Source organism: Mesoplodon mirus (genome assembly GCF_964341445.2).
Source record: "Mesoplodon mirus genome assembly, chromosome: 8".
Classification (NCBI taxonomy): domain Eukaryota; kingdom Metazoa; phylum Chordata; class Mammalia; order Artiodactyla; family Ziphiidae; genus Mesoplodon; species Mesoplodon mirus.
Window position 1 is genome coordinate 57,627,217 of NC_138984.1, and position 27,971 is coordinate 57,655,187.

At 33.3% G+C, this 27,971-nt stretch overlaps 1 protein-coding gene across 1 annotated transcript in view; it reads right to left on the minus strand.

Annotated features, from left to right (window-relative positions):
* The window catches only part of LRP1B (LDL receptor related protein 1B), a gene marked incomplete at its 3' end in the record, with an annotated part of 2,351,282 nt that overhangs the window by 4,356 nt on the left and 2,318,955 nt on the right, over nt 1–27,971 (minus strand). The window contains exons 110-112 of the mRNA XM_082630936.1: nt 9,897–9,973; nt 1,514–1,604; nt 431–575 (exon numbers count right to left, since the gene is read on the minus strand). Of these exons, the coding sequence (XP_082487062.1) occupies nt 431–575; nt 1,514–1,604; nt 9,897–9,973 (313 nt within the window). The remainder of the gene's footprint in view (nt 1–430; nt 576–1,513; nt 1,605–9,896; nt 9,974–27,971) is intronic.

Consider the following 27,971-nt stretch of genomic DNA (forward strand, 5'->3'; position numbering starts at 1 on the left):
AACAAATCCAAGGACACAGCTTAGTGGACTCTTCAATAAAACATTATTGGAAATAAAGTACTTATTTTGTCAATGAAATACTGTACTCTTTTTGTTATTAAAAATAAATCAGTAATTTTACACTAGGCTGTATATTTAGATGTGCCAGCACCTCAACACATTTGAATAAGATATTATTTTAAATAAGCTATGTTTATAAACTAAGTGAATAAATAAATATTATTTTCCAAAACATGTTACATTAACTTCGTGCTTCAGGTGAATGCAGTCCATAATTTTTTTTCTTTAGAAGAGACTATAAAATTCAATGCATCCTAAAGTTCTTTAATCTAACTTCAGATAAAAGAAATAATGATGAAATTCAGAACCATTTTATAGAGAAATGACTCAAGAATGTTAGTGCTCACAGTCCATCATCTTAAAACTTTACCTTTGCTGGATCTACCATAAAGCCAGGATCTAAAAGACCTCCATCATTGTGATCATGATCCACCTCATACATGTTGTAAGATGGATTGCCAATTTCTACATTTATTCCTCCATTGATAATAGGTTGTCTTCTTATAGTTTTTGTCCTAGAATAAGTGAACATTGTGTGAGTTGTCTAAATATCACAATGTGGTGCATGAAACTGTCATATTTGTAGATTTAATGACATTTTAACATAACTGATGGAACATTCTTAAATAAAATACAATGAAAATAAATGACATTTATTGATTCACAGAGGAACAAAAACTCTGAATGTAATACATTAGTTTCCCAAATTATTTAGATTTAACAATAAAAAATGCACTTGGAACATATTCCTTGTAAATAGCTAATACCACATTAGTTGAAACTGAATATTCACTAATCAATTGCCCTTTAAAATTCTACTTTTTCCCTTTCGTTCCTGAAAAACATCTATAAAAAAATAGTGATAAACTTTCAATCCTCAAGTCATGTGGCTAGAATCCTCTTTTACATAATTCAAAAACTGACTCACAAACTCTAGCTTCCAGATAATAACCCCATAGACAACTCACTCCTTATAGATCTTTTAAATTCATATTCATATAAGTTGAAATAATGATACTTCCAGTAATATATAAAATCAACAAATATGTACTTTGTGAATAAAATGCACAATTTGTGACATACAATACATAGTCATTATCATTTTATTGACATTACTAATCTTACACATTAATATTATAAAATGCTCTTTAGAGATGCTTGTTATTTCAAGGAAAAACTACCACAAATGTAAAATTCTGTTGAACGTTTAATAACTCCCTTGTCATTTTTGTTGGAATATGCAAATGCAGCCATTCCATCAATATAACATAAGGGAAATGTTGTCTAAATTATAATCACTTAAAATGAAGTAGAGGGATAAAATGGTTCAAAAAACATAGAATTCAGCAGTTGGAATATATAAATCATACTTTAAGAAAATTTCTTAAAAAAATCAGTTTCTGTAACTATTTATGTAATTTATTTACTGTTGGTCTAGAACCTTGCATCTTACCTTCTTTTTCTTTTACAAAGCACTAAACCAATTACCAAGGTGGTTATCAAAGTCACCAGGAGGACGAGAGGCACAATGATGGCTATGCTTCCTGAAAAAGAAATGAATGAATAGATGAACACATAAATAAAATGAAGACAAGATTGATATAACTGGACACTTTATTACACCAAATCATTTGACAATTGACATAATACAAATAAAGCTTAGGCCAAATGTCTATATTCCTAGTTCATAACTACATTACTGGAAAATCACTTTCTTATTAAATACTTGATCTGCTGGAAATGTTTCTTTAGATATCTTTCATTTATATTAGTTAAATACCTTGAGGTTAGAAATACTGACTTCTTTGTCAGTATGACTCTGATTCTCACAAGACACATTTATTTGCAATGACGTAAGTAAAGAAACTGTGACTGAACACACATTTCCACAATTTCCCTGGCCATATTTCCACCCTTAGTTTTTTTCCTTTAGCTATAAATACTCCCTGGCCATGAGTATATGTGGCAAGTTAGATGGCAGCCTGGTAAAACAAAAGGGGCAACAGTTTTGGATTTGGATGGACATAGGTCTAAATATCAGTTTCACCACCTACCTGAAGTGAGACCTTGGAAAAGTTATTTAAAATTTGAGGCTCATTCTCTTTACCTGTTAAAATAGAGACATGAAGACCTACCACATAGGGCTCTTAGCTTGATTCAACAAAATAGGGGGACAAAGTGGATTCTCTTTCTCAAATTCCAGTTCCAGAATAGTTTCAGCAAACCACATTTAAGTGTTTGGCTTATGTTGTAAATGTCCACTTTCCCTCTTTATAAGAATGATCTAGGTTGTATCACTCATCTTCAAAATGGAATAACAGATCTATGGAATAGATTTTCAAAAGTGGTCATAGAAAGTGGGTCTTAGTTTTTATGCATCTGAGCATAGGGGAGAAGTAAAACTGAGGAGAACCTCTGCCCTGCCCTCCATTTCTAGGTTGACAATAAGAGCAATCTTTTTTTTCTAAAGAAGAAGGAGACAATACCTTTTTACTGATGATGCAATCCACAGTAAGATACACCTAGGGTCATATGTCACTTATGCAGGAAGAAAACTGAATGCAAGCGTTGCCTAATAACAGGAGAGTATTAAGAAGCTCTATCAAGTACCTAAATCTCATGTTTCCAACAGACAAATATCTAGTGCCCATAAGACAAGTCTTTGTCTATTTGGAATAAGTATCTCGTTGATTCTGTCAAGTCAGCATAATCACTGGCTAAACTGAGAAACACAGCAACACCCAAACTAATTGAAATTTAATGTGAGGATCTTGAATGGTTCAGTAATGAAACGTTAATAGTTATTAAATATATGAATTTTCCTCTGCATATACATGTATATGTAAAATACTGTGGTAAAAATTAATGGTAATATTAAGCATGATAAGCAGCTGCTTAGGGAATTTAAAATAGAAGTATAGATCAGTTTTAACAGCTCTAGCCACAGATATCTGTGTGAGGTTGTACATATTGCAGATCATTTACCAAAATACCAAAAAGTCCTTATTAAGGAAATGTCATATATAAGATAATCTTTCAATTTGGAACTTCAAAAATAACTTGACTAAAATAACCAAATAACTCTCTTCCATGCAAGAAAAAATATGGCTTGCCTTCTTTAGTCAGTTTCTGAAATGTAAACCTCATTTTATTTTTTTCATGCTGTTACCAGCACTATATGATTTAGTGAGTTTGATATTACATTACGTCCTTGGTTTTGGGAAAGTGAACTTTATATGAATGTGTAATTTATTAGTAATTAATGTAAGTGGAGAATCTGGCACCTTGGATAGTAATTAACATTTGTTCACAAATTTTAAGTACCAGTGAACAGCTTGATTTCTTCATAAACTGACTTCAACTGATTGATCACAACTTTATAAATATCCTCACTTCATCATTTATATTTTTTTCTGCTAAAACTTGTGGTAAATTTGTAGGTTTAAAAAATATATATCAATACTAGTTTTAAGGTATATAAAGTTACTTTCCCCTCAAAGCAATTATAAATTACTTAGATTAGATTTTATTTGTTCTACATAGTTTCTTTTATTCTTATTAGGTAGAAATGCTGTTAATTATGCATGCTAGAAAACAGAGAACTTTGTTTTTCTTTTTCCCATGACAGATAACAGTTCCAATCCCTTACATTACAGCCCTCTGTTTAAGAGCCTAGCATTCTTATATGTTTATATAACCTATCAAGGTAACTGCAATAATGCTCAGTATAGCCAATAAATAATAAAGGGTGGCAATTGGCAAGTTTTTCTTTATTTTTTGTAAATTAGTTTATATTCATGGAAACAACTAGCAACTATATATATTTTTAGAATATAGTATAGATATTTATCAAAATAAGTATTTTTTCCAAGCAGTAAATATCATATTGTAACATATAACAATCAAGATCTATTGTAGGTGATATTTTAAATAGTATATTTTTGGTGGACTGTTCTAAACAGATTTAAAAAAAAAAGCACACTCTGAACTTGTTATTGGGTGGAGGGGAAATCTCAACAAACTTCTCACAGAAAATAGAGCCAGTCTTTCTTTGCCACATTGTTCTGTAGCCTCATTATATAATGCTTTTCCATTTGACAGAAGAACTGTCTTATCAAATTGTTATGTTGAGGAGACCCCTTCAATGGGAGAGGCAGTACAGCATCACAGCTGATATAATAGATTCTGGAGCCAGGCTACCTCTGTTCAAATCTCAGCTTACTAGCAACATGCACTTGGGCAAATTTATATTCTTTGAGTTTACACATTTATAAAATGAGTGTTATCATTAATACATACCTCATAGTAATGTAAATAGAATTGTGTCTATTACACAGAAAGTGCTAATACATGTTTATTAACTGATTCAAAATACATATTGCCATATGACTCTGTGCATGACTCTATTTTGCACTTTTCACCATGTATTGTAGAGATCAGTTTATTTGTAACTTGAGGGCACAACTATCTATCTTTGTTTTGCAGATAGCACAGTGCCTAGGATATCATAGGGACTATACATTTTCTCATTTAGCAGATATATTTTAAGTGTTGCTATACTCCACACACTCAACATTTACTCTACTTTGCCCTGGGGATAGAAATGTCCCTCCTCTCATCTTGTTTGATGTATATTAGAAGATGACAAACACATGGGTTTATTTAGCACAGTGATAAGCACTACCCTAGCGAAAGTATGTATTGCTCTGAAAACATAGAGGAGTAGTATCCGACTAGATCTGGGATAGAGGAGGAGGACTGGTATGCCTTTGAGACCTGAGGGATGAGTTCCATGAAAGAGAATGCAGGTTGAGTGGAGGAGGAGATACTGAATTAATCTAGGGAGAGAAATATGAAAACCTGGAGGAGAAAAGATCAAGGAACAACAGTCTGAATGGAGAGTAGAGCGGAGAGTGGTAGAAGGAGATGTGGCTGTAGAGGAAAGCAAAGGGGATGTTAGGAAGGGCTGTGTAAGCTACATAAATGAGTGGGGAATTTGTGCTATTAAAAAACAGGATGATGTTGAAGGAAATTTAGGAAGTCATATCTATGGACTATATTGTCTAACTTAGCTTAAAAAAGAAGGAAGGTTAAGAGTGACACTTAAGTGTTGCTTGGATAACCAGGTAGATTTAGACAGAGATGACATCGATATGGATACAGCAATTGTGCAGTGGGATATGTGTCTCAGCCTCAGAAGAGAAACCAGGATTGAGGATAGAAATTTGGAAGTAATTAACAAAGAGTTGAAAACCGAGATCAAGGAATTATGGATTGCCAAGGAGAATATATGTAGTGGTATGTGGAAAATGAGTTAACTAGAAGAGATAAAATAGAAGTATCTCACAAAGAAGACAGAGTTGTTTCAAGAGGTTGGGAGGGAAACCAGAAAAGTTTACTATCATGAAAGTTAAAGAAATAATTTTTTGTTTATTGAAGTTATAGTAGAAAAATATAAGCATAAATTATATCATTACAATTGACCTCTTGACTTGCTGCTATAAATTCTGCTCTTAAGTTTATGTTTACATATATGTATAAATGTGAGTGTGTGTCTCTCTCTATATATATAGTGATTTGGATGATGTTTCTTAAGCATTTTGATAAACTGTTTTTTTTTTTTTTTTTTTTTTTTTTGCGGTAAGCTGGCCTCTCACTGTTGTGGCCTCTCCCGTTGCGGAGCACAGGCTCCGGACGCGCAGGCCCAGCGGCCATGGCTCACGGGCCCAGCCGCTCCGCGGCATGTGGGATCCTCCCAGACCGGGGCACGAACCCGTGTCCCCTGCATTGGCAGGTGGACTCTCAACCACTGCGCCACCAGGGAAGCCCGATGAACTGTTATTTTAAAAATCATAAAGAACATATCATGTTCCAAACTTAGCAAAGATTATCCTTCCAGTGATCTTTGAGAGGCTGCTTATCATCTTGGTCATGTATAATCATCCTCACTTTGTACTACTCTCACTCTTGTCCCCTTGGTGTCAGTATACTCATTTTCTTTCAATCCCTTGAACATGTTTAGCTCTTTCCTACTCCAGTGTTCTTGTATCTGCTGTTTCTTTTGTTTGAAATACACTTAGCGTCTCCTCCCCTTTTTAATCATTCATGTCTGAGCGGAAGTATCACCATCTCAGAGAAATCACTCCTGACCTCAGTTCTCCCCTAACATTCTCTAGTTCTGTGTCTTTTTTACTTCCTTCACAGATCCAATCAAGACTCATAATTATTTTCTACGTGTTTACTTATTTGCTTGCTTTCTTGTTTAACTGTTTTTTTTATCCCTCTGGCACCTCAGTTTCATGAGAAGAGGCACTGACTATCTTATTCACTGATTCATCCCTGGGATCTAGACATTACTTGACACTTAGTAGAGGCTCAATAAATACTTGCTTTTGGATAATTAGGACAGAGGCATTATTTTGTTGCATTTTTCTCTATATATTTGCAATTAATAGTTATATTTATAATTCCTTGGCATAACATAATTATTTTTTTTCTGTTTTAAAACATGATGGTATAAAAGACATGAGGATAAAGTAGGAAAATAGAAGATATGAATAACCTCCTAACAGATATCACATTTCTGTTGTCACTACAGTAAAATACAGCATCATTACATTACTGCCCCACAAATGCTGAGTATATTTTTATCCTCCTTAATTTTAGCAGATATGAATAGCATAATCTCAACATTGAGCATCCACTCCCTTAAAACTTTAGGTAAATCTAAAACAGGAGTATAAAATAAATATTTAATCATCCTTAGTTTAAAACTCTTCCAAATAACTTCAGAAGAGTTTCTGCTTTTTCAAGTGGAAACTAAGCAGAAAGTTCTAGAATAATAGATCCACTTAATTCCACAGGCAGGCTGATCTTTAGATACTTTAAACCGCAAGGGGCTGAGAACATCAGTATGACTACTCAGAGATGATTAAGAAAGCTGTTCATCAATTAGAAAGGTAAATCTTGTGCCAGTTGATAGCAGTTAGACTGAGACAGGCAGTATATTCCTGATTGTGCCAAGGTCCAATGATTATGGAATGCTTCACTGTAAGTGGACATGCAGATTTGAAAACACATTCCTAAAGTATCCATCTTTTGGATAACAAAAGAACAAATGACTTCTGCCCAAGTTCTTATTGAACAAATGACTTCTGCCCAAGTTCGGGGAACATCTGACAACCATTCAAAACCACTGGAGTTTACCTGAGAAAATAAAAATAGCCCTCCTACCTTAGGAAGGATCAGTTTAACTACCTTTTCTCTCCTTTCAGAGTTACTGAGGCAAGTTCCTCTAAGCGCAAATGTCTGATGATAAGTACCTTTTAACAAAGTCATTATGTGGTCAACTTTGCTCAAATCTGAGATAATCTGACATTTGCATAGCTAATAGCCCTTGCAATGTGCATTGATACTTCCATTAAATGTGACTTTAAATCAGTGATGGAAGAAAGAGCATCAGAATCTTTGGAAAAAGGGTTACAACTACTTGCAACTCCTCCTTCCATGTGATAGTTCCTATTTTAGAACTGTTGCATGTAATAAGAGGCATTTTCCTTATAAGGGAGCTTGTTGCCAATGCAAATGGTTGGTAAAATCACCTTTCAATAAATACATCTGGCACACCCTTCCTCAAAATCATCTTCCAAACATGAAACTTTCCTTTGTAGATGGACCTTATATATAAATTGAAAATTCAATTGACATTCTACTCTGTTTCCTTCTTTCAGAAAATTTTATCAATATTTAAAATTGTTTTGATTCTCTAAAAGACTAAGTTTTTAATTTATCTTAGATAATTGAGAAATTATCATAAAAGAAAGCCTAAAGTACCATGACTTCATTAATTCTCAACTTATTACTTCAGTATGTTCTACAGGTTGGTAACTCAAATGCATTTTTTCATTACAAAAATGCTCTTAATGAAGGTTGAGTCTTATAACTGGTTCACAAAATCATATAAATTAGTATTCCTCCAGAATTGTTAGTACTAAGGTCAGTATGATCCTGGAAGAGAGACAAGAGAGTATTTTTTTTTTTTTTGCTCTTCTTTTGCAATATCAAGTTAGGCAAGGTATATTTTTCCACATCTCCTATATTTTATGAACCAATTCCTCAAATCCTAGTGCCCTATTCCTACAATTATGTGTCCATAGCTTTGCTACAGTCTTCTCCCTTCCCTTCCTAAAGACAACACACAAATTCTAAGGTAACACCATATGCTCCATGAGCAGAATCACGTATCTCACTTTTCCAAATGCAAAGACTCATTTCTAAGGTTATTTATTCTATACCTATTTGCCATTTTTCAAAGATGGTCATCCTTATTAGCCCAAGTTAATTTCTAAATGGTGGAACTTTAGACAATGTCACTTGAAGAATTTCAAACAATGATAAATTATTTGGGGACAGGCACAACAAACAAGTAGATCAGCAAACACTGGGAGCCTACGTCTAAGGTACAAAAATCATATACTTTTGATTTTGATAATGTCTTTTTTTTTCACAAATTCCATAGTATATTTTTTGTTTGTTTTCATGTATGCTCTCTCACCAGCAGTGAAAGACTAGAGAAAAATTGCTAAGTAAGCATTCATAAATCAGAGGTATTATTTTTTCTCTTCAAGAATATATTTACCCACTTGATAGTTATTCCAGATTTCTCAAAAATTTTCCACTCATTAGTGATAGTATGTGTGAATTGGGAAACTTTATGTAAGACTTTTGTTGTGAAAATCTTTATAAAATCATTTAAAATTGTTGGAACACACACACATAGACACAAAATATTGATGTAGATAAATTTTCATATCAGGGACCTGTCTTAAGACTACAGCTACACACACAAAAAAACTTGTAAAATGTTGCTATATTTTAATATACTTCAAAACCAGTACTTTAAAGATAAGGAAGCAATGAATCAACTATGCTCCTTATTAAAAATTGCTTGTTAACATACTTCATCACTTTGAGACTAACCAAGTTTGTTTTTCCACAATACACTGAATGCACTTCAAGAAAAATACACTCTAATTAAAACATGAAATTACTTTTCTTCCCCAAGCATTCTCACATCCATTGTGATATTTGCAGCCTTTGCAGCTGAGGCACATTTCTGAAGAAAAGTTTAAGCTAGGTATACAGATGTATGTTCTGAAAACTGCCAAAGTTTGAGATGAACCCTCACAGCCTAAAAGAGCACATAACGCTGGATCCTGTCACCAGGTGAGAGCTCAGTGTTTCTTCTTTCAAACAAATACCGTATGCTAACACATATATATGGAATTTAAGAAAAAAAATGTCATGAAGAACCTAGGAGTAAGACAGGAATAAAGACACAGACCTACTAGAGAATGGACTTGAGGATATGGGGAGGGAGAAGGGTAAGCTGTGACAAAGTGAGAGAGTGTCATGGACATATATATACTACCAAACATAAAATAGATAGCTAGTGGGAAGCAGCTGCATAGCACAGGGAGATCAGCTTGGTGCTTTGTGACCACCTAGAGGGGTGGGATAGGGAGGGTGGGAGGGAGGGAGATGCAAGAGGGAAGAGATGTGGGAACATATGTATATGTATAACTGATTCACTTTGTTATAAAGCAGAAACTAACACACCATTGTAAAGCAATTATACTCCAATAAAGATGTAAAAAAACCCCAAAAACCAAAAACCAAAAAACCAAAAAACCAAAAAAACATATGGATTGCAGATCTCTTGCAAAATTCCATAAAAGAGATTTTCCAAGACTCAATTCCCACAATAACGGTATAAAAAGAAAACAATGCTTTCTATACTATGTGGAACACCCAAGATATTAATCTGAGAAACTTACTTGTGCTAATATGATCAGATTTGCTGCTCTTTGGGGCCGGTCTCTCACACTGTGTGCCTGACCAGTTGGTGGAGCATCTAGAAAGGTTAAAAAAAAAATCAGTGAGTAACAAAACCCACAAGTCTGCTAATGTAGTAATTTTAACCAAATGAAATGAAGGAAGAGCCTGCTATTACAGATTCATGAATTTTAGATAGAGATTTCTGCTAATTTCCTGCATATTGTCAGTATGCTGAGGGTAACTTCAATTGGACTTCACTTGTTAAAATACTTTTTAAAATTTAAGTTTATAGTCATTTTTCTTTATTCTATGTTAAACTTAAAATTGGCATATTTTATAACAAAACAAATTTTAATTAAGAATTGAGATTAATTTGAGATATACTGAAAATTATGCCACTATAAAAATTGAGTTTGCCTGTCAAGCAAATCCTTCTTTACTAAGTTTCTGTGATTTATTTTTTCTGGTTCTAAATTCAGAGTGGAACTAATAACCAAACAGAAAATGGTCATATGTCTCATAGTTCAAACTGCACAATTTTTACTCTTTTAATCAGAGATAGGGAAATATAGTGCTTTCCCATTTAAGATCATACTTCTATTCCCATGAAATGAAGACAATATGCCCAAGTTTTCATTCAGAGAAGTGGTCTTTCCCATATAGGAACCATGACATTATGATGGGAAGTCTCGCAGAGGATTAAAATAATAGATTTGATTAAAATCCTTCATTTAAACATAAATCACAACCATATAATTAGCTGATTGTATCAAAATAAATGCTGGAATGGTTTTAGCTATGTTTGAACAATGTCTGCTGGCTAACACAAGATGCCTCCATGCATCTGTCAGAGGAAATCCATAGAGAAACAATTTAATTGGCTTCAGTTCTTATTTAAAATGACTGTCAAATACCACCATATCACGAATAGTTGTACACAGTAAAAGAACAGCTTCCAGAACTATTCCAAGTAGATATCTTTGGGCATGGGGGCCAAACTAAATAACTGCCATTTCTGGGTCTCTTCCAATTCTGTCATAGCCAATTCAAATAGCTGAAGCTGTTTTGGAACTAGGCTTCTATGATGCCATGTGAATTATTTGTGGTATTTCTGAAGACAGTATCGGGTGTCCTAACACAAGGGCAAAATCTCATAAAATCATCATATTGACAAACTCAAATTACAAAAACAAAAATGTGTTTCATAAAAGCATACATTAACTTCAGAATAATTGACAGTAATGTTACTATTCAAGAATATAGTTATTTGATTAATATTATAAAACTATGAGTATGGATCATGATTTCAATGAAAATTAATATCATTATATTATTATTAAGTCATCACTCATGCAATACCCTGATTTTTTATTTAGATCCTTTATAAAAAGCTTACATATATATTTTCTATACATCACATTTATTATATACCATACTACAAGTAAATCATTAAAATAGGTAAATAAATTTTAAGGCCAGGTCTATGACGCTGTCTGTATTACTGAAGTGAGGTAATGAAATGAGCATACTTCAATTAATTATAATAAAGTGAACAACCAATAAAATCATTGATTTAAAAAAGTCATTTTTCTTCCTTAGTTGTGGTTTTGCAGTTGAATGTTCTAGAAAATTGTTCCAGTTCTTCAGTTCCTACTTCTTGGCACAGTCCAAAGATAATTCAAAATAAGATGTTTAGGCAAATTTTGCAAATGTCGTTAGAATGAATCCTAATCATTGCAAAAGTCTTTTTGTTTTATGTAGCTTTACATTTGTCAAATCTTTCTAATTGACCACTGAGGATATTTTACATGCTCCAGTGAAAAAAATAATACTGATTGCTTGGTAATTTTATTATATAACTGATGTGTACAAAGCTATTTTAAAATTAAAGTATCAAAATTTGTTCTTTACATTACCTCCTTTGATTAAAAAAACAACAGTAACAACAGCAACCTAAATCAGGTTCATGTTAAGCAAGAAAAATGATCTGAGATATATTTTGTTGTGTTAATAGAGATAAGAACTTCTGGGGCTCATCATAACACTGAGATGCTTGGAAGTCAGAAAATGGAATTGCTCAGGAATTGGAGGAATAAATGCTAATTGATAAGATGTTCTGATATGAGCATCATGTGTTTTAAGTATTTTAGGAAGTTATTAAAAATATGCCTTTAGAACTCCAGAAGGGCAGAGAGAGATTTTTAAACAAAGAAGATCAGGATACTGTGATTTTTATTCCAAACTCTGAAATTATTTAAGTAGGACAGGTGGTATTTATTAACAGTATTGAGTAATTTTCTGTTTTATCCATAGCTTGGAACCCAGTATTTATATTAGATAAAATATATCACTTGCTAGTGGTCGTGATGCTCCTCTCTTTTGCATTGTGGAAGCACACTTAACTTCTTAGCTTTCAGGGAATATTTTGTTTATTACATACTGGAAATAACACTCAAAGACTGTGCTGGAGAAATAATTTTAACAGTTCTGCATCTTAATCAACTGATGATCATCTTGCAATTTTCCCTATACTCCTTATAAAATAGTTTTATGGCCAAATATAAAATATGTTCCACTTGTCTACATTTGTTCCAGTTTTAAAAAAATAACCTCTTTTGAGATATTAAATCAAATAGAAGTCATTATTCTTGTTGCCTACCTTACAAAACTACAACTTAAGGCATTTGCTGCTCCACAAGTACTTCCTCCAGTGGTTGATTTAAGACCAAGTATTTTTACTGTCTTTATAGAAATTCATAAATCTTCATTCTATGAGTAGACTACAGTGATCAAAGCCATTAATGGCAGATCATTTAAGAATTGAAATGTGTGTGACTCATCAAAATTTCCGGCCAAATTCCCCACTGAATTATTTGCATAATCATGCTGACTATAATAATTTCTGGCATCTGCGTCTTTGTCATTGTTCCTCAAGAAAAATCCGTAGTCCATGCCCTAGTCATCTTTAATCTGTACTGTTGCAATCTACTGCTCCCTGCTATTCATCCCTGGACAATTACCTTTGAGTTAGTCCTGCATGGTCCTCCCAAGAAATCTTATTTTTTTTCTTACCATCACAAACATCTGTATATCCTTCCTTTTAAATTTATTCTACAGTTATTTCCCCCAGTGCACTTTACCCTGGGACAATGAAAATCAGCTTCTTTTTCTTATGTGTTTGATCACTACCACTCTGAATTATTTAACTTTTTAAACACTTTTATGAATTTTGGATTCATGAAAGTATTGTTGGATTATGGATAGATAGGTAGATAGAAAGATAGATAGATTCTTATTTATTCAAACAATTGTTTATCCTTCTCTTTTCACATTATCGTATGAAGATATTTGCTTCAAAAGCAGTCTTTTTGATTTCTCCCCTTCTCTCCAAGGCCAGTGAAATTAAAAAGAAAGATTGTTTATCATTATATTGTTTTCCTAATCTTACTCTTCCCTTTATGTTCTAGGTTAGACTAATGATTATCAAACTGAAAAATGTGTTAAAATTGAAATTCTGGAGGCCCATATACCAGAGATTTTCATTAAGCAGCTTGGAGCTGTGGCCAGAAATCTGCATTTTAACAAAATGAGCCTGATGCAAGTACTTCACAAATCACACTTCAAGAGATATTTGAGATAAATTATTATGTTCCCACAGATTTTGTTCTTATACCAAATATTGTTCAATCACTAAAAAAAAATTTAGGATAGGAATAATAGTATGCATGTCCAGCAAGACTGTTCACAAGGTTAAATGACATTGGTAGAAATTCTTAACATAGTACCTGAAAGTAACTGAGTGGATTTTGTTTGGGGTAACTAATTCTCATCTGAATGTTACTATATGAAATGCTTGGATAGTTAACTTATTGTGTTCTTTAACAGTGTGTGCAATTATTGTATAGTTACAATATTCTATATTTCAATTGTAATTTTCTGTAACAGGGGGAGTACCTTTGTGTAAAGGCAATAGTGTAGCATATATTACTAGGAAGCACAGTAAATATTTTTGGACTATCAAAATAAGTTTGGCATATATAAGGGAATAAATATATAATCTTTAAAAAGAAACAGTTTTTACAATACAAGCATAAATAGAAGACATACAAACTGTCCAAAACAATGAGAACTATGAAGTAGCAGAGAGATTTTACAAAAGGAATTGAAATCAGATATAAAATACTGAAAGTGTATTAAAATCTTAGGTATTGTCTTTCACTGTAATAATGATCAACTTACGTGGACTACTCATGTCATTCTGTGGAAATGTCATCTGGAGTCACTTGCTTTGGGAGGACTTCAAAATAAAATAATGAGATTAATACCTGCTCCCTCTTTTCATCAAATTTAAAGGTCATGGGACTCTTCTGACCAAAGTGGAATTCAAAGGTAAACCTTAAAGCAATTTGAAATTGAATTTCTCCTCTTATATGCTAGGCTGCCATTATTAACCATGATGATGGAGACATTCAGAATGAAAAATCTTTTAATATACCCTTTTCTTTCTACACACAGGGAAAAAAAAATATGGCACAAGGGATTAAAGGAGCCTTAGAAAACTTGTGCAGAGTGCCATGCATGTTTCGGTGCTCCAAAAATCTCATTCAATAAAAATAAAAATATGACTACATTTTGTGCATCAGATTTATAAAACAGTATTTTCATACAGTGATGAAAATTCAAACATTAAAAGTCAGTTGCAAATTTTTTTTTCTGATTAATTCTGAAAATTTCACTCTTTTGGTGGAAGAACATGACTACATTTGCATGGCATTCTTAACTTTAAAGCTTTACACCCTACGTAGCTCCCAGAACTTTTTTGCCCCCCTCTTCTTGCAGACTGCTGTATTGCAAAATGCAAAAAGTTTGATTGCATTTGGAAAGGATATTTATATATTAATTCACCAGTTTGTTAACTTGACTTTGAAACATTTTTTCATCTGTTATTGTTTCCTAATTTTCTGAGATAAAATTATTTCATATATACATAAAGATTTATAATTTTTTTAACATGCTTCAAAAATTTTCTATCCTACCTTTGATATAAAATTTTGAATGAAGTTCAATTAACATTTGCTCAACTTTGTGCCAGGTCCTAGGATAAGTGTTTTCATATGAAAAATATTCTTATTCAGCTTCTATAACAACCCATGAGTTGGAATTATTCATCTTATGAAATGGAGAAGTGTGTGTTCAAAAGATTTTCCTGAAAAATCATAGCTAATAAGAGGTAAAAATAAAATGTGGAGTTATTATGATCCTTCTAATTCAATGCAGTAGTAGGAAAAATGCTTTTCCTTACTCCCTCATGCCCAAGAGAGTACAGTCACTTAATAAGAAAGTAGAAATATTATCTGAACAAAGGAAAATCAGTGCATTTTCTGAGTAGTAAAATTGTTAAAATTACCACACCGGCTCAGACCTGAGGTCAGTAATGCCTGATATTCTGTCTCTGGCAGTGACAGTGAGGGACATGTTATAGAAGGGTGTTAATATCCTTCTTGATACCAACTTCACATTTTTGTGTTGATTCCAAAATACTGTACATGTGTTTAAAACACCTTTAAAGATACAAGATCCATTAATTATAAATTCATCTATATTATTACTCAGTACAATTTTGAACTTCCACAACAATTCACTCTATCTTTCATTCATTTGGTAGATATATATATGTGTGTGTATATATATACACACACATATATATATACACACACACACAGCTTTGTACCACAATTTCTATTTATTTAGCACTATTCTCTATCAAAATTTGACTGTTATTTCTAACATAGAAATAGCTAGGTATTACCCTGCTTTGTTTTCTTCAAAAAGCTTAAGTTAGTATCTTAAATTTTTGTTTGTTGTAATAAGTATAATTGGTTCAACTCTATAATTATATATTATAATGCCTAGTTTTAAAATATTACATTAAATCATTGTGTTAGCTAGTATTGATAAAATTAGTGAGACAAAGCTAATCTTACTTTAATATTAAGGACATTTCGTCAGAAAGAGTTTTTGATTTCTGAGAAGGGTTAATGTGATGAAGTAAAATAATAATGAGATGTTCAATAAACTCTGACCAAAAATTATTTTAGGAAAAGTAAAAATTAATGAGAAATTTCAGTTGAAGAAGTGACCATGAAAGAAATAAAATTAACAAAGTGCATTATTTAAAGTGATAATTTTAAGAAGGAGAAATATAAAAGAAAAGATAAAATCTAGTTTGCCAAGAAGTTATCCATAAAAGGAAGTTTGTTAAGATTGGCTGGTTTAAGTTAGAAATGTTTAAACACAAAATTCTATGCAGGCCACCTGAGCAGAAATGGCCACTAAAGTGTGAAATGATGACTCAATAAATATTTTAAAAAGAACAAAATCTCTAGTAATGTAAAACTTTTATTATCTAGATATTCCAGGAAATTTTATTAAAAGCAGATCTGAAAGGCATAAAGTGTTTTTTTCAGAGTGAGTAGATGATTTCTACTTAAATTAATATGTTACATGCATCAACTCAAAAGGAAAAGGAACAATCATAAAATTAGTATTAAGTAATATGGTTGATAACATTGAAGACATAAATGTAGGGTATTACATTAGAAATGGTGGTTATAATTCTATAGCTGAAAGTGGGAAGAAAAGCAATGTATGCTGTAACACAAGTGGAAACTTCTGTCTACATGATGCCATGATGAATGACCAATTCCAAAACTGGCTTAAGAACATATCAAGCCATGGGGGCTGGGAGGTGGGGTTGGAAATCTCCATGCTTAGTGCCATGCAGACAAAGTGACTAATCTTATACCTGAATATTTTATGTTTTAGCACAAAATAAGAGTATACAATAAGGAATTTTTCTATGAAAACCTAATGACTACCCTTCCTAGTTCATAGGGTTTCTGTGGCGCAACATGGTAAAATCTGAAACAAATTATAATGGCAATATCTGGCATAGTCAATTGCAGGTATTAAATACCGTTCAAGGCATATTAGTCCTATATAAATTTGGGGCAATGGTAGGGATATCAGAAAGTGTTAACAGAAGGTTTTGAGAGTGTGAATGTCTTTATAAGTGAGATATATAACTCTAATTCTCTAGAAAATATTTATTTTCAGTTGTAGTGCACAAATGCTGAGGTATTGATATTAGCTACTTTAATTTATAGTCTAAATCGTTGGGAAATAATTCCTATATACAGATAGTCACCTCCTTTCTGATACTTCAGTATAGCATTTGTTCTAGTTACAAGATTTTTACATATCCACCAAAAGGTAACATCAAAGGTTTCTAGAAGCAAACATTTTTAATTGATAAAGGTACACTGTATTAGTATTGATACCACCTTCCCAATTACCACCATTCAGCCTTCCTCAAAATCTAGGACCTGCATTTCACAAGTTTTTAAAAATTTTTAAATTGTTTTAAAACAAAATAAGCAATCAAAAAAAGAGTAAATGAAAAAAATTGAAATGACTTGCTAAAATCAAGTGTCAGTATGAATTAACAAATTTGTCTACACTGCATAAATGTCAATTAGTCATAAAACACTCACCAGATTTGTTCAACACTTATAGGAACATGTTGCAAACAGAAACATCTGAAGGCTTATGACAAAAGGTGGCCATTAACACACATTTCTTTCCTAATCCAAGTATTATATTACTTCCCTGACTCAAGGTGAGAAGGTTTATGCAGGCAGTAGTCTAAAAATTGATTCAGGAAGTTTAGATAAATATCTTCAATAAATCTAAAAGGCTATAGAATATTACAGTAGTATTTTACATTATGGAGAATTGCCATTTGGGGGCAGTTATAAATACCTTTATATATTTGACCCACATACAATCATAAATATGGTACATTCTATTTTTGCATTTCTCTATTTATGTATGCATTTATAAATCTCTAAATATGCCTTTGCCTATGACCATGCTAGACTGATTACTTAAAGGTAGGGGTCATCTATTATTCATTTTTATATTTCTTCATTTCTTGAGCACATGGTCAGTATGTAGGTTTGGTCAATCAATATGTTTGTTTGTTAAAATGAATGAACGAATGCATGAAGGCATGGAGGATGCATGGCTGAACTCATATGAATACACATACATGTGTCATATCCCATTCTATGAAGAATATATAGCTCCATTCATAAGTACATGTTTTCAGCTAGTTACCAGTCATTTCTCACTGAAAAGAATATTGATCCACTATGAAAAACACTTAACATGTAAGAACCACAGTAATAGGCAAATATTTTCTTCCTTTCTTCTTCCCTCCCTCCCTCCCTCCCTCCCTTCCTTCATTAATCTATTTATTAATTCTTCCTTTTAAAAAATTAGATGATCACATTTTAGCAACTTGGACATGTAAAATTTTACTTATTCAATGTTGTAAATTGTGTGACACTTCCGTTCTTGTCCCACGATGCAGCTAACTAAGAAACGTTTATCTTCTTTCCCTGACAAAAATTCTAAAGGAGTTTGCCTGATGGGTAAATTGACATGGAAATCAGTTTTATATAAAAATCATACAAACAAATATGTAGTTAAATGTAATTTAATTCAATTTAGTCATTTAAATAATTGTGTAAAATTAAAGTGCTGGTATGGTGTGACACAAATGGCATGTGTAAGTTTTGGAATTAGACAGAACTGTGCTGTAATCTAGTCTCCCCTCCTCACAAAGGATATATCTTCTAGCAATTCACCCACTTTGGTGGTTTAGTTTATAATACAAGGGAGAGCAATACTCCCACTTTTGTCACACATTTCCCACAGATCTAGCCTCTTATGCTTTAACCTTTGTTTTCCCCTTAATATTTTATATTTTATCTTTCTATTGTATGTTTTCCTTTTACTACCTCAAAATTTTTCTTCTTCCTTCTTTACTTTGTTTCTTTTTTCCTCCCTTTCTTCCTTCTATTCTTTTCCTTTTTCCTTTTTGCAAGGCAAGTTGATCATTATAAAAGTTGAAAAAAAATTAGGCTTCCTGAAAGATTAAATGATACAATGTATATAAAATTTACACACCCTCTAAATTAATTTAACTCAAGTGATAAATAATACTATGAATATTAAATTTAAAGCTTGTATATGGCACACCAATATCAATATAATTTTTCTTTGTATGCTGAGTGGAAGAAGTATTAGGCTAAAATTTCTGTACTCCTTTAACAAAAATGGCTTTCTTCTGCTACTATTCCAGTGTGAAAAAGAAGAAAATATTTCCTTAACTGACGATAATGTAAGGAATTTTTCATTTATTTTTTTACTCTTAAACCAGTGTTGCTGGTTAATCTATATTCCTCTGATCCTTTTCTTAAAATTGTATAAAGTTGGTTTAGAATTAAGTAGTAGGTTGGAGGTTTATTGATTTATTTATTTTTTGACTTGTTCCAGGATAGAACATGAGCAGGAAATAAATCTTCATTGTTAAAAGTATCTGAAATTTGTGCTTTTTCATAGCAGCAAAATCTGGGGAACGCAGTCTAATAGAGAGAAAAATAATGTAAATTGTTAAAGAGGTAACAAGTACACAAATGAAAATACTATGTAGTTATATTGTATTTGGTTTCTTTGGTTATTCTGATTTACTTGCTGATTATATTAAAGGCCAAGAACATGTCCCAGAATCAAGGGAAAATAAGGTGACTACACCAAAGATTCATAACAATAGCTGCCCAATGTGTAACTATGCAATAATTGTTCTCTGTTAGGCAGAGCCACCTGTACTCTCAAAGCACAAACTGGGCTTGAAACTTTAATAGAAAAATATATCTGTATTCCGTGTTTTTCCCCATGACATGACTAGCATGGTGAAAGCTAGAACAAGCTACAACTTGTTACCTGGGATCATAAAGGATAGATATTTATGTGACAGATATTCCTGGCCTTTACTGTTCCAAAAGACATGCACGTTTCACATTTTGTGCTTTGAAAATATGCCACGGGGCAGAAAACAAATAAGGGACATGCAATGCCCTGACTCTTGAAAAGTGGACAACACAGGCTGCTAAAGTTGAATTGCTCAAAACCCCTGCTGAAAAGTTGTGATCTGTTTGAAATCACTCCTGACAGCTTCCTTGGGCTCTTCGCAAATGTTCTCTATGGGGCCACAGGGTCGCTGGTCCACAAGGAGGAGCGTTGCTCAGCCTGACAGCAGAGGCCTGAAGAGTAGAAGGCCCTCTCCTTTCAGCAGAGCCAGCAGTTTGAAATACTTAGGCCTTAATTAGCTGTTGTAATATAGAAGAATAATTCCTACCTTTTAAAAATGTGTGACAGAAACGAAACTCACTATCTTCTTCCCCAAAACCCCAACAGAGGTCTCCCTAGTACCTGTACATTTCCTTATGTGTTTCTCACCCTAAGGACTTAGAAAACAATGCTAAACTTTTAAGAAAATAATTAGATGGAACAATCACAAAACCAAAGAAAATGACTAATTTTCTGATCATTCGCTTAATAAATGTCCCTTTGGTACTTGTATATTCATTTTGCATCCCTCTGAGTTTTTAAAATCTGCTTTGAAAATGTTTCAAAAGCTAGTTCCTGGGCTTCCCTGGTGGCGCAGTGGTTGAGAGTCCGCCTGCCGATGCAGGAGACACGAGTTCGTGCCCCGGTCTGGGAAGATCCCACATACCTCGGAGCAGCTGGGCCCGTGAGCCATGGCCGCTGAGCCTGTGCGTCCGGAGCCTGTGCTCTGCAACGGGGGAGTCCACAACAGTGAGAGGCCCGCGTACCACAAAAAAAAAAAAAAAAAAAAAAAAAAAGCTAGTTCCTGTGTGTTTTCTGAGGTGTTTGAGGGTGGACCTGCTGCCCTTTTTTTCTCTCGTATCCCTCATGGCACTTGAGCTTAGTTATGTAGTTCCCTTTTCAGTCACTATTACTATCACAATCATCACACTTTTAATCTTATTTATGCCATATTTTGCTTATTTTTAATAATAAGCACTTTTTAAGAACCCCACAGCTTATTTTTTGCCTCCAAACTCCCAGAAGCCCAAATTATGCCAAGTACTGATCATTTTATATATGGTCTATTAGAACAGTTATAAGGTTCTACTTTTTTTAAAAGTGTTTACTATGTTGAAAACAATATTCTGTTTTTTTTTTTAACAGGTATTACATTTCTTATTCCTCAAAATAATTTTAGGAAGTAGATGCTATCAGTATTTCCATATTAAGATGACAAATGAGGCAAAGAGAAGAAAAAGGAAACCAACAAAACAAACTGCAATTCCAAGATATAAGCTCTTCTATCTTTTGGCTCTTTTTTGTGCCCTGTTTACCAACAAATCACTTTTAAAAAGCCATTTCTTTAATTAAAAAATTTGTCTCCCTTTCCTTTGTAAATTGGGATTCATTTTAAAATCTGTTTTTTCAAACCCAGGGCTTCTTGTTCCAGCAGAGCACCATGACATCAAGACCTTTTTAAAACACACACATGATTGAGATAGTTCATATGTCAAATGTTATTAATGTTCCCCTACTGCTTATGAACTTATGGAATAAATTTCAAATTCCTAGCTAAGCATACTATGTTCCTCAGAACTCTTTCAGTGTATAACGTTATTGTCTAATACTCCCCCAGAAGCACCATTTATCTTACACCACTCACATCCCCAGAGCACCTGCCACATTCCTTTTTGTCTCATCTCTTTCCTCAAATAGATCAAAGTCCCTCAAGGGCAGGGGCTACAACTTACTTTCCTCTATTTCATTCTTTTTTCTTTCTTTTCTTTCTTTCTTTTTTTTTTTTTTTGAGAGAAAAAATACCAGAGTAAAAACAACAAAAAGTCAAGGAGAAGAGAGAACAAAAATTAATATAATTAAGTTTTACTAATAAGTTAATATGGGTAAGTTAAAAGCCTATTTAGTTCCTTTTGTAGAGAGATATTTAACCTCAGTTCCAGAACGCTCAGGAAACTTCCTGTGGTAGTTTTAGAAGATATCATAAAGATGAGAAAGAGAACCAAAAATCATAATGAAATGAATAACTTTTAAATTTTTTTCTGACTCTTGCAGTTTTTGAAAATGTATTAATGAAGTAAGAAGTGGTATTACAATGATGATAGAAGGATTCTTATATCATAGGCTGTCAGATTTCACAATACAATACAGGCACTAGGACAGTATTTTTTAGCAACATTAGTTAAGCACATATTACACACAGAATGCATGCTAGCTGCTGAGGCAAAACAGATAAATCAGATACAACCTCTTCTTTAAAGGAATTCACAACCTGCCAGAAAGAAATAGACATGTACATTTAGAAGGGCCATGGAGTAAAACAAGCAGCATTCCCAAGCCAGTTTCATAGAAATATGCTCCATGTCAAAAGGCCACACAGAGATGAGAAGTTAATTCTAGCCATACAATATGGAATATCATAGGGTAATATGAAAAATGTAACACACTCATGAAGATGATCAGAGAAAGGAAAACTGTCCCCCCCCCCAAAAAAAGAGGAAAAAACACACACAAAAACCAGAGAGCAAACAAAACAAAACAAAACATATGCCCAGGGCTTCCCTAGTGGTGCAGTGGTTGAGAGTCCACCTGCTGATGCAGGGGACACGGGTTCGTGCCCCGGTCTGGGAAGATCCCACATGCCACGGAGCGGCTAGGCCCGTGAGCCATGGCCACTGAGCCTTCACGTCCGGAGCCTGTGCTCCGCAACGGGAGAGGCCACAACAGTGAGAGACCTGCGTACCACAAAAAAAACAAAAACAAAACCAAAAAAAAAAACAGATGCCCAAATAAATATAACCAAACCAAAAAAACAAAAAAAGGAAAAAATCCAGAAAAAAGGGGAAAACAAATAATAGATTGGGGAAAAATGCTCACAGAAAGTTATTTTTAGCTTCTGCTTGAAATGAAGAAGCAAAACATAAAAAACTAACAGTGTTAAATTGTTTTTGACCACACAGAGAATTGGTCCTGCTATGGGCAAGAAGCAATAATATATATAGTAAAAAATGTCTTGGAATTTTGCCATACTGCTATTTTCAAAACAGTGTGGGCCTGAATTGGTATGATTTCAAAACCAGTGTAATATCAGAGTTAGATCTTTTTGGTTCTCCCTTTTCAGGTGATAAAAAATAATTTTAAACTTGTTTTTTTTCTTTTCTTTTTGAAAAAGAAGGTGAATTATACAGAAAATTGATTTTAAAGGAAATATTCCCCAAATTCCACCAATAATGGTCATTAATCTTTAAGCTTCACAAGTCAAACAGTTTTGTCTGTTCACTGATAAAAACTTCAGTTCCTAGGTTGTTTTCTGGTATATAGTAGGTATTCAATAAAAATTTGCTGATGAATTAATATGGGAAGAAAAAAATCACCAGTATTTTTGTTATCTAAATGGACAAAAATATGAAGAAACCAGGGGACAGACACTTAGGTCTCTAGTTCTTATAGATTGTGGATCTATTGATACTAGACTAGGGGTTGATAATAAGAAATAGGTGGAAAAGATTATTACCTCTCTTGAAGTTAGGCATAAATAAGCTATTTATATAACCTGATAAATTGTGGTACATTATTTTAAAGTATCAGGAAAATAGACCATCGTATCACAGAGAAAAATTAAATACAAATATTTAATTTTGACCCAGGAATTTTATGATTAGCCCTTCAGTTACTCCATAGTTTTAATAATAAAGGCTTTGTTATCTTCAATTCTGCTACTAATGGGAATCTTTGTTTTCTCAGTGTCTTTATAGATATTTTAGAGGAATTTTGAGAGAATTGGTATCTGGGGTTGTGACTCTGACCCAATTTATTAAAAATTACTAAAATTCAAATGGGACTCTGATTAAATACATCATACTTTATAGTTTTATAGTATATTAGTGAACAATTAGTCTAAACCCATCACCTTATGGACAAGGAAAATGTGACATAAAGAGACAATGTAACTTGCCCCAAATCATTGCTAGTTTGATTAATAAAGTCTATATTTTCACACTGAATATTACTTCTTCTGGGTGTTGATACTAGAAAACTAATGAGATAAGCACACTGATATTTAAAGACAGAAGTTTTTATCCTAGGAAAAATTAATTTTAAAATGGAACAAAACAGAAACTAACAAAAAAATCCTAATTATTGGATGACAGCTGGTGCATTAAATAAAATAGGAAAAGTCAAGACAATAGAACACTCAGTAACCTTAAGAATAAAAGCATCTAGTTATGTAGATTGACATGGAATGATGTTCATAATGTATTGCAAAGTAAATAAACTGGAAAGAGTGCCTATTACATGATTTCATTTCAGTATATAATATTCTGCAAATGTATATTTGCATAAAGAAACAGAATGAATAGAAATCAAAGTAATAGTAGTTTGAGATCAAAGTGTCAGCAGGTTTGATTTCTTCTGAGGCCTCTCTCTTTGGCTTATGACCATCTTCTTCCTATATATCTTCACATGGTCTTCCCCTGTGTGTGCTGTATCCAAATCTCCCCTTCTTATAAGGACACCAGTCACACTGGATTGGGGCCCACCCTAATGATCCCCATTTTAAACTTATTCATCTCTTTAAAGACCCTATCTCCAAATACAGTCCCATTCTGAGGTATTGGGAGATAGGGCTTCAACATATGAATTTTGAACACAATTCATCTCAAAATACTGATAAAAAAGCAAAATTCACATACACACATATAGATGTATCACTTGTGTGTATAAGTTAATTTTATGTCAACTTGACTGGCCTAAGGGATGCCCAGATAGCTGGCAAAACATTATTTCTGGGTGTGTCTATGAGGGTGTCTCTGGGAAGAAATAAGTGTTTGAATTAGACTGAGTAAAGAAGACCACTCTCAACAGTGAGGGTGGGCATCATCCAATCTGCTGAGGGTCTGAATAGAACAAAAAGGCAGAGGAAGGGCACATTTGCTCTCTCTGCTTGAGCTCGGACATCCATCATCTCTTGCCCTTGAACATTAATGCTCCTGGTTTTTAGTTCTTTGAACTTAGACTGTGACGTACACCATCATTTCCCAGGTTCTCAGGTCTTTAGATATGCACTGGATTACACCACCAGCTTTCCCTGTTCTCCAGCTTGCAGACAGTAGATCCTGGGATTTCTTGATCTCCATAATTGGGTGAGTCAATTCCTATAATAAATGTCTCTCTCTCCCCATTTATATATATAATATATATGATATATGATACATACGGTATATATCCTATTGCTTCTTCTTATCTGGAGAACCCTGAATATTTGATTCTTCTCTTTTAAAAAACTTCAGTTAAGTCCAAGTCAATTAATATTTACTATTCACTTGCCACGTGCTATATACAAGGAGATAATCCTGTGTTGAGACTAGTGGGATAATAAGAGTAAAGTGGAAAAAGGCAGGAGAGACATTTGGGTCCAGTGAGCTATTTAATCAAAAACATCTAGGTGTGGAATTGTCCCATGGCTATGTGGTGAGGCTGTGTATGTGCCTGTGTCCACAGTGGTAGGAGAAGCAGTGTAGCTACAAGTATTTCTTTACTACTGGAGGGTGAAATGTGCTGTGGGTATTGCTGGGAGATAATACTGTGGAGGTTGGTCTATGTTTCTAAAAAAAACTTAAATTCAATATAAATGAAAGTCTTATGTTAGGGAGAAATTTTAGAAGTAGGAAGACATAGTTAAGTTGTTATTGAGTTCACAGGATTAATCATTTCTATATCTCACAACAAAAGTTGTTTAACAATACGAACATTGTCAAAATAACACATATTAATATTTTAAAGTTTGGCTTTAACATTGTTCAATATACCTTCTTTAATAAATGTCAAAACTCTCTCCAAATAAACATAAAAAAGCCTTTAGATTTTCATTTTTTCTCGGCTTTTCTTTGGAGCTTTCTTTTCTTCCGCACATAGTAATAAGTGAAAAGGGCTATCAAGAGACAAAAGTGAAGGCTTTCAAAGAACAAATCTATTCCTTAAATTGAAAGATAAGGTAATAAAATTTCTATGTGGAAAAAACTGTCAACCTCATAGATCTGAATACTTTGTAGACCTTCCAAATGTGTGTAAGTTCTGCACAATTCAATAGTTTTTTACTCTATGAAAAAAAGAAAAACGTAGTACCAACAAAGCTAAAGCAAGTACTATATCTTACTTCGTAAAGCAATTTTTGTTTCCTGTAAAGGCGCTTAGATGAAATAGTGCATAGTAGCTTTTCATCAAAGATACATGACCACTACCAATTGACATCTGAAGCTAAAATCGGTGTTTCCAAAAATTTCCACTTACGAGGAGAATCAACCACTAGAAAGAGATCCTGAGGGCTTAATATTCTCTTAGCTGGACAATTTTTGTATTCTACATGATCATAGACACTTCATACTAAATTTATTTTTATTTATTTACATTTTAGTACCAAATGAATTATAAGTATCCTATGTAAAACTAGGAAATTTTCCATATTCTGGAAATTTTAACTCTAAGAAACATGAGCATAATATCTATGTCTGAACCATCTATCCTTCATAGTTACTTAACAATGGGCCCTTAATAAATAGTGAAAGAATGATCCTCTTGAAACTTATGTCTTTCTTATTGTAAAAATATTTTCCCTTAGATCCCACTTCCCCTTGAAGTTACAATTGTTCTTCCTTCATTTAATCCACAGCCAAACAGTCAGAAGGGAATCTAAAGTCTTCTCTACTTTCTTACCTTTCACTTTTCCAACTATAATCTGGTTGCTGTCATACAGCACTTTCAAAACATCTCTCATAATGGCCATCTAATTGCAAAATTCAATAAACCACTTAGAATTCTTATCCTCTTTGAACTATCTGGAGTTGATATTCTTGGACATGCTCTACTCCTTTGACTTGGAGGAAACTACGCCTTGACAAGTCCCCTCCAAATTCTATTTCTTCTCATTTTTTTGTTGATTCTTCCAAAATACAGTATTAAACATTGGTGTCTCCTAGAATTCCATCCTTAATTCTCCAATCTTCTTTCTATAAACCCACTCTTGTGTCATGCATAAAATGTACCTCACAAACTGGCCCCAACACATCTCTTTAATCTCCCCCTACCCCCCCATTATATCACATAGCCTGTGTTCTATTCTCAACAACGTTCATCTTCTACTTTCAGACCTATTCTCTCACTGTGCTATTCCTCTTTCAAGAAAGGTATTCAGCCATTTCCCTCTGTAAAATAACTAAACTTTTTTTTCAAAATACTGTTAAAATATCACTTCATCTGTAAAACCTTTCTCTCTCCCACTAATAATCATTAACTGATCTCTATTCAGTTGTTTTCCCACAACACTTTGGTCATATTTCAGTATAGCAATTATCAAATGGTATTTTAACTTTTAAAATCCATTCATCTACCCAAAATGAATCTTAAGCTCTTTAAAAGTAAAAACCTTATTGGAGTTAGTCAGCACAAAGAAAGCAGTATGGAATAAGAGTTATAACCAGGGCAAGGACTTTAGAATCAAACAGGTATTTGCTAAATCAGTTTTAGCTGTTATTAATTCTTCTGAATATACACAGGGCCTCACTCATCATAGGTTATCAATACATATTTGATGAATGAATTAATGAGTGAATAACAGAATATCATTATCTCTTCTACGATTCTTTCATGGCTTAAATGATTTGAGGAATTCAGTAAGCATTACTCCTGCCATCAGAATAAATTTTAGGGTGTAGAAAACCAAAGCACAGACAAAATTTCCGTTAAGCCCAAAGCAGATAGAAATAAAGATACACAAAAGTAAAAGGTGTTTGCTCTGAACCTCTCCGATTAATGTATTTTTCCCGGCTGATTTTAATCCGAGGCTGATTATACCTTACAAGGTCAGGTGCCTCTGATGATACATGGTAAGAGTGAAAAGTGGAACAGAACATTACTGTGGACTGTTATGCCCACAAGAAATATTCATTCTGGTGACACAAGGGCATTCTATAGACAGGTCATGTTCCTGAGACCTATTATGGAGGGGGGTGGTGCTGAAATGTCATGTATACTTTGCCTGGGAATTGTGAGAAAGGGACAAGAAATACAGAGACTGGGCCCCACAGCAGGCATTACCAGGGTCC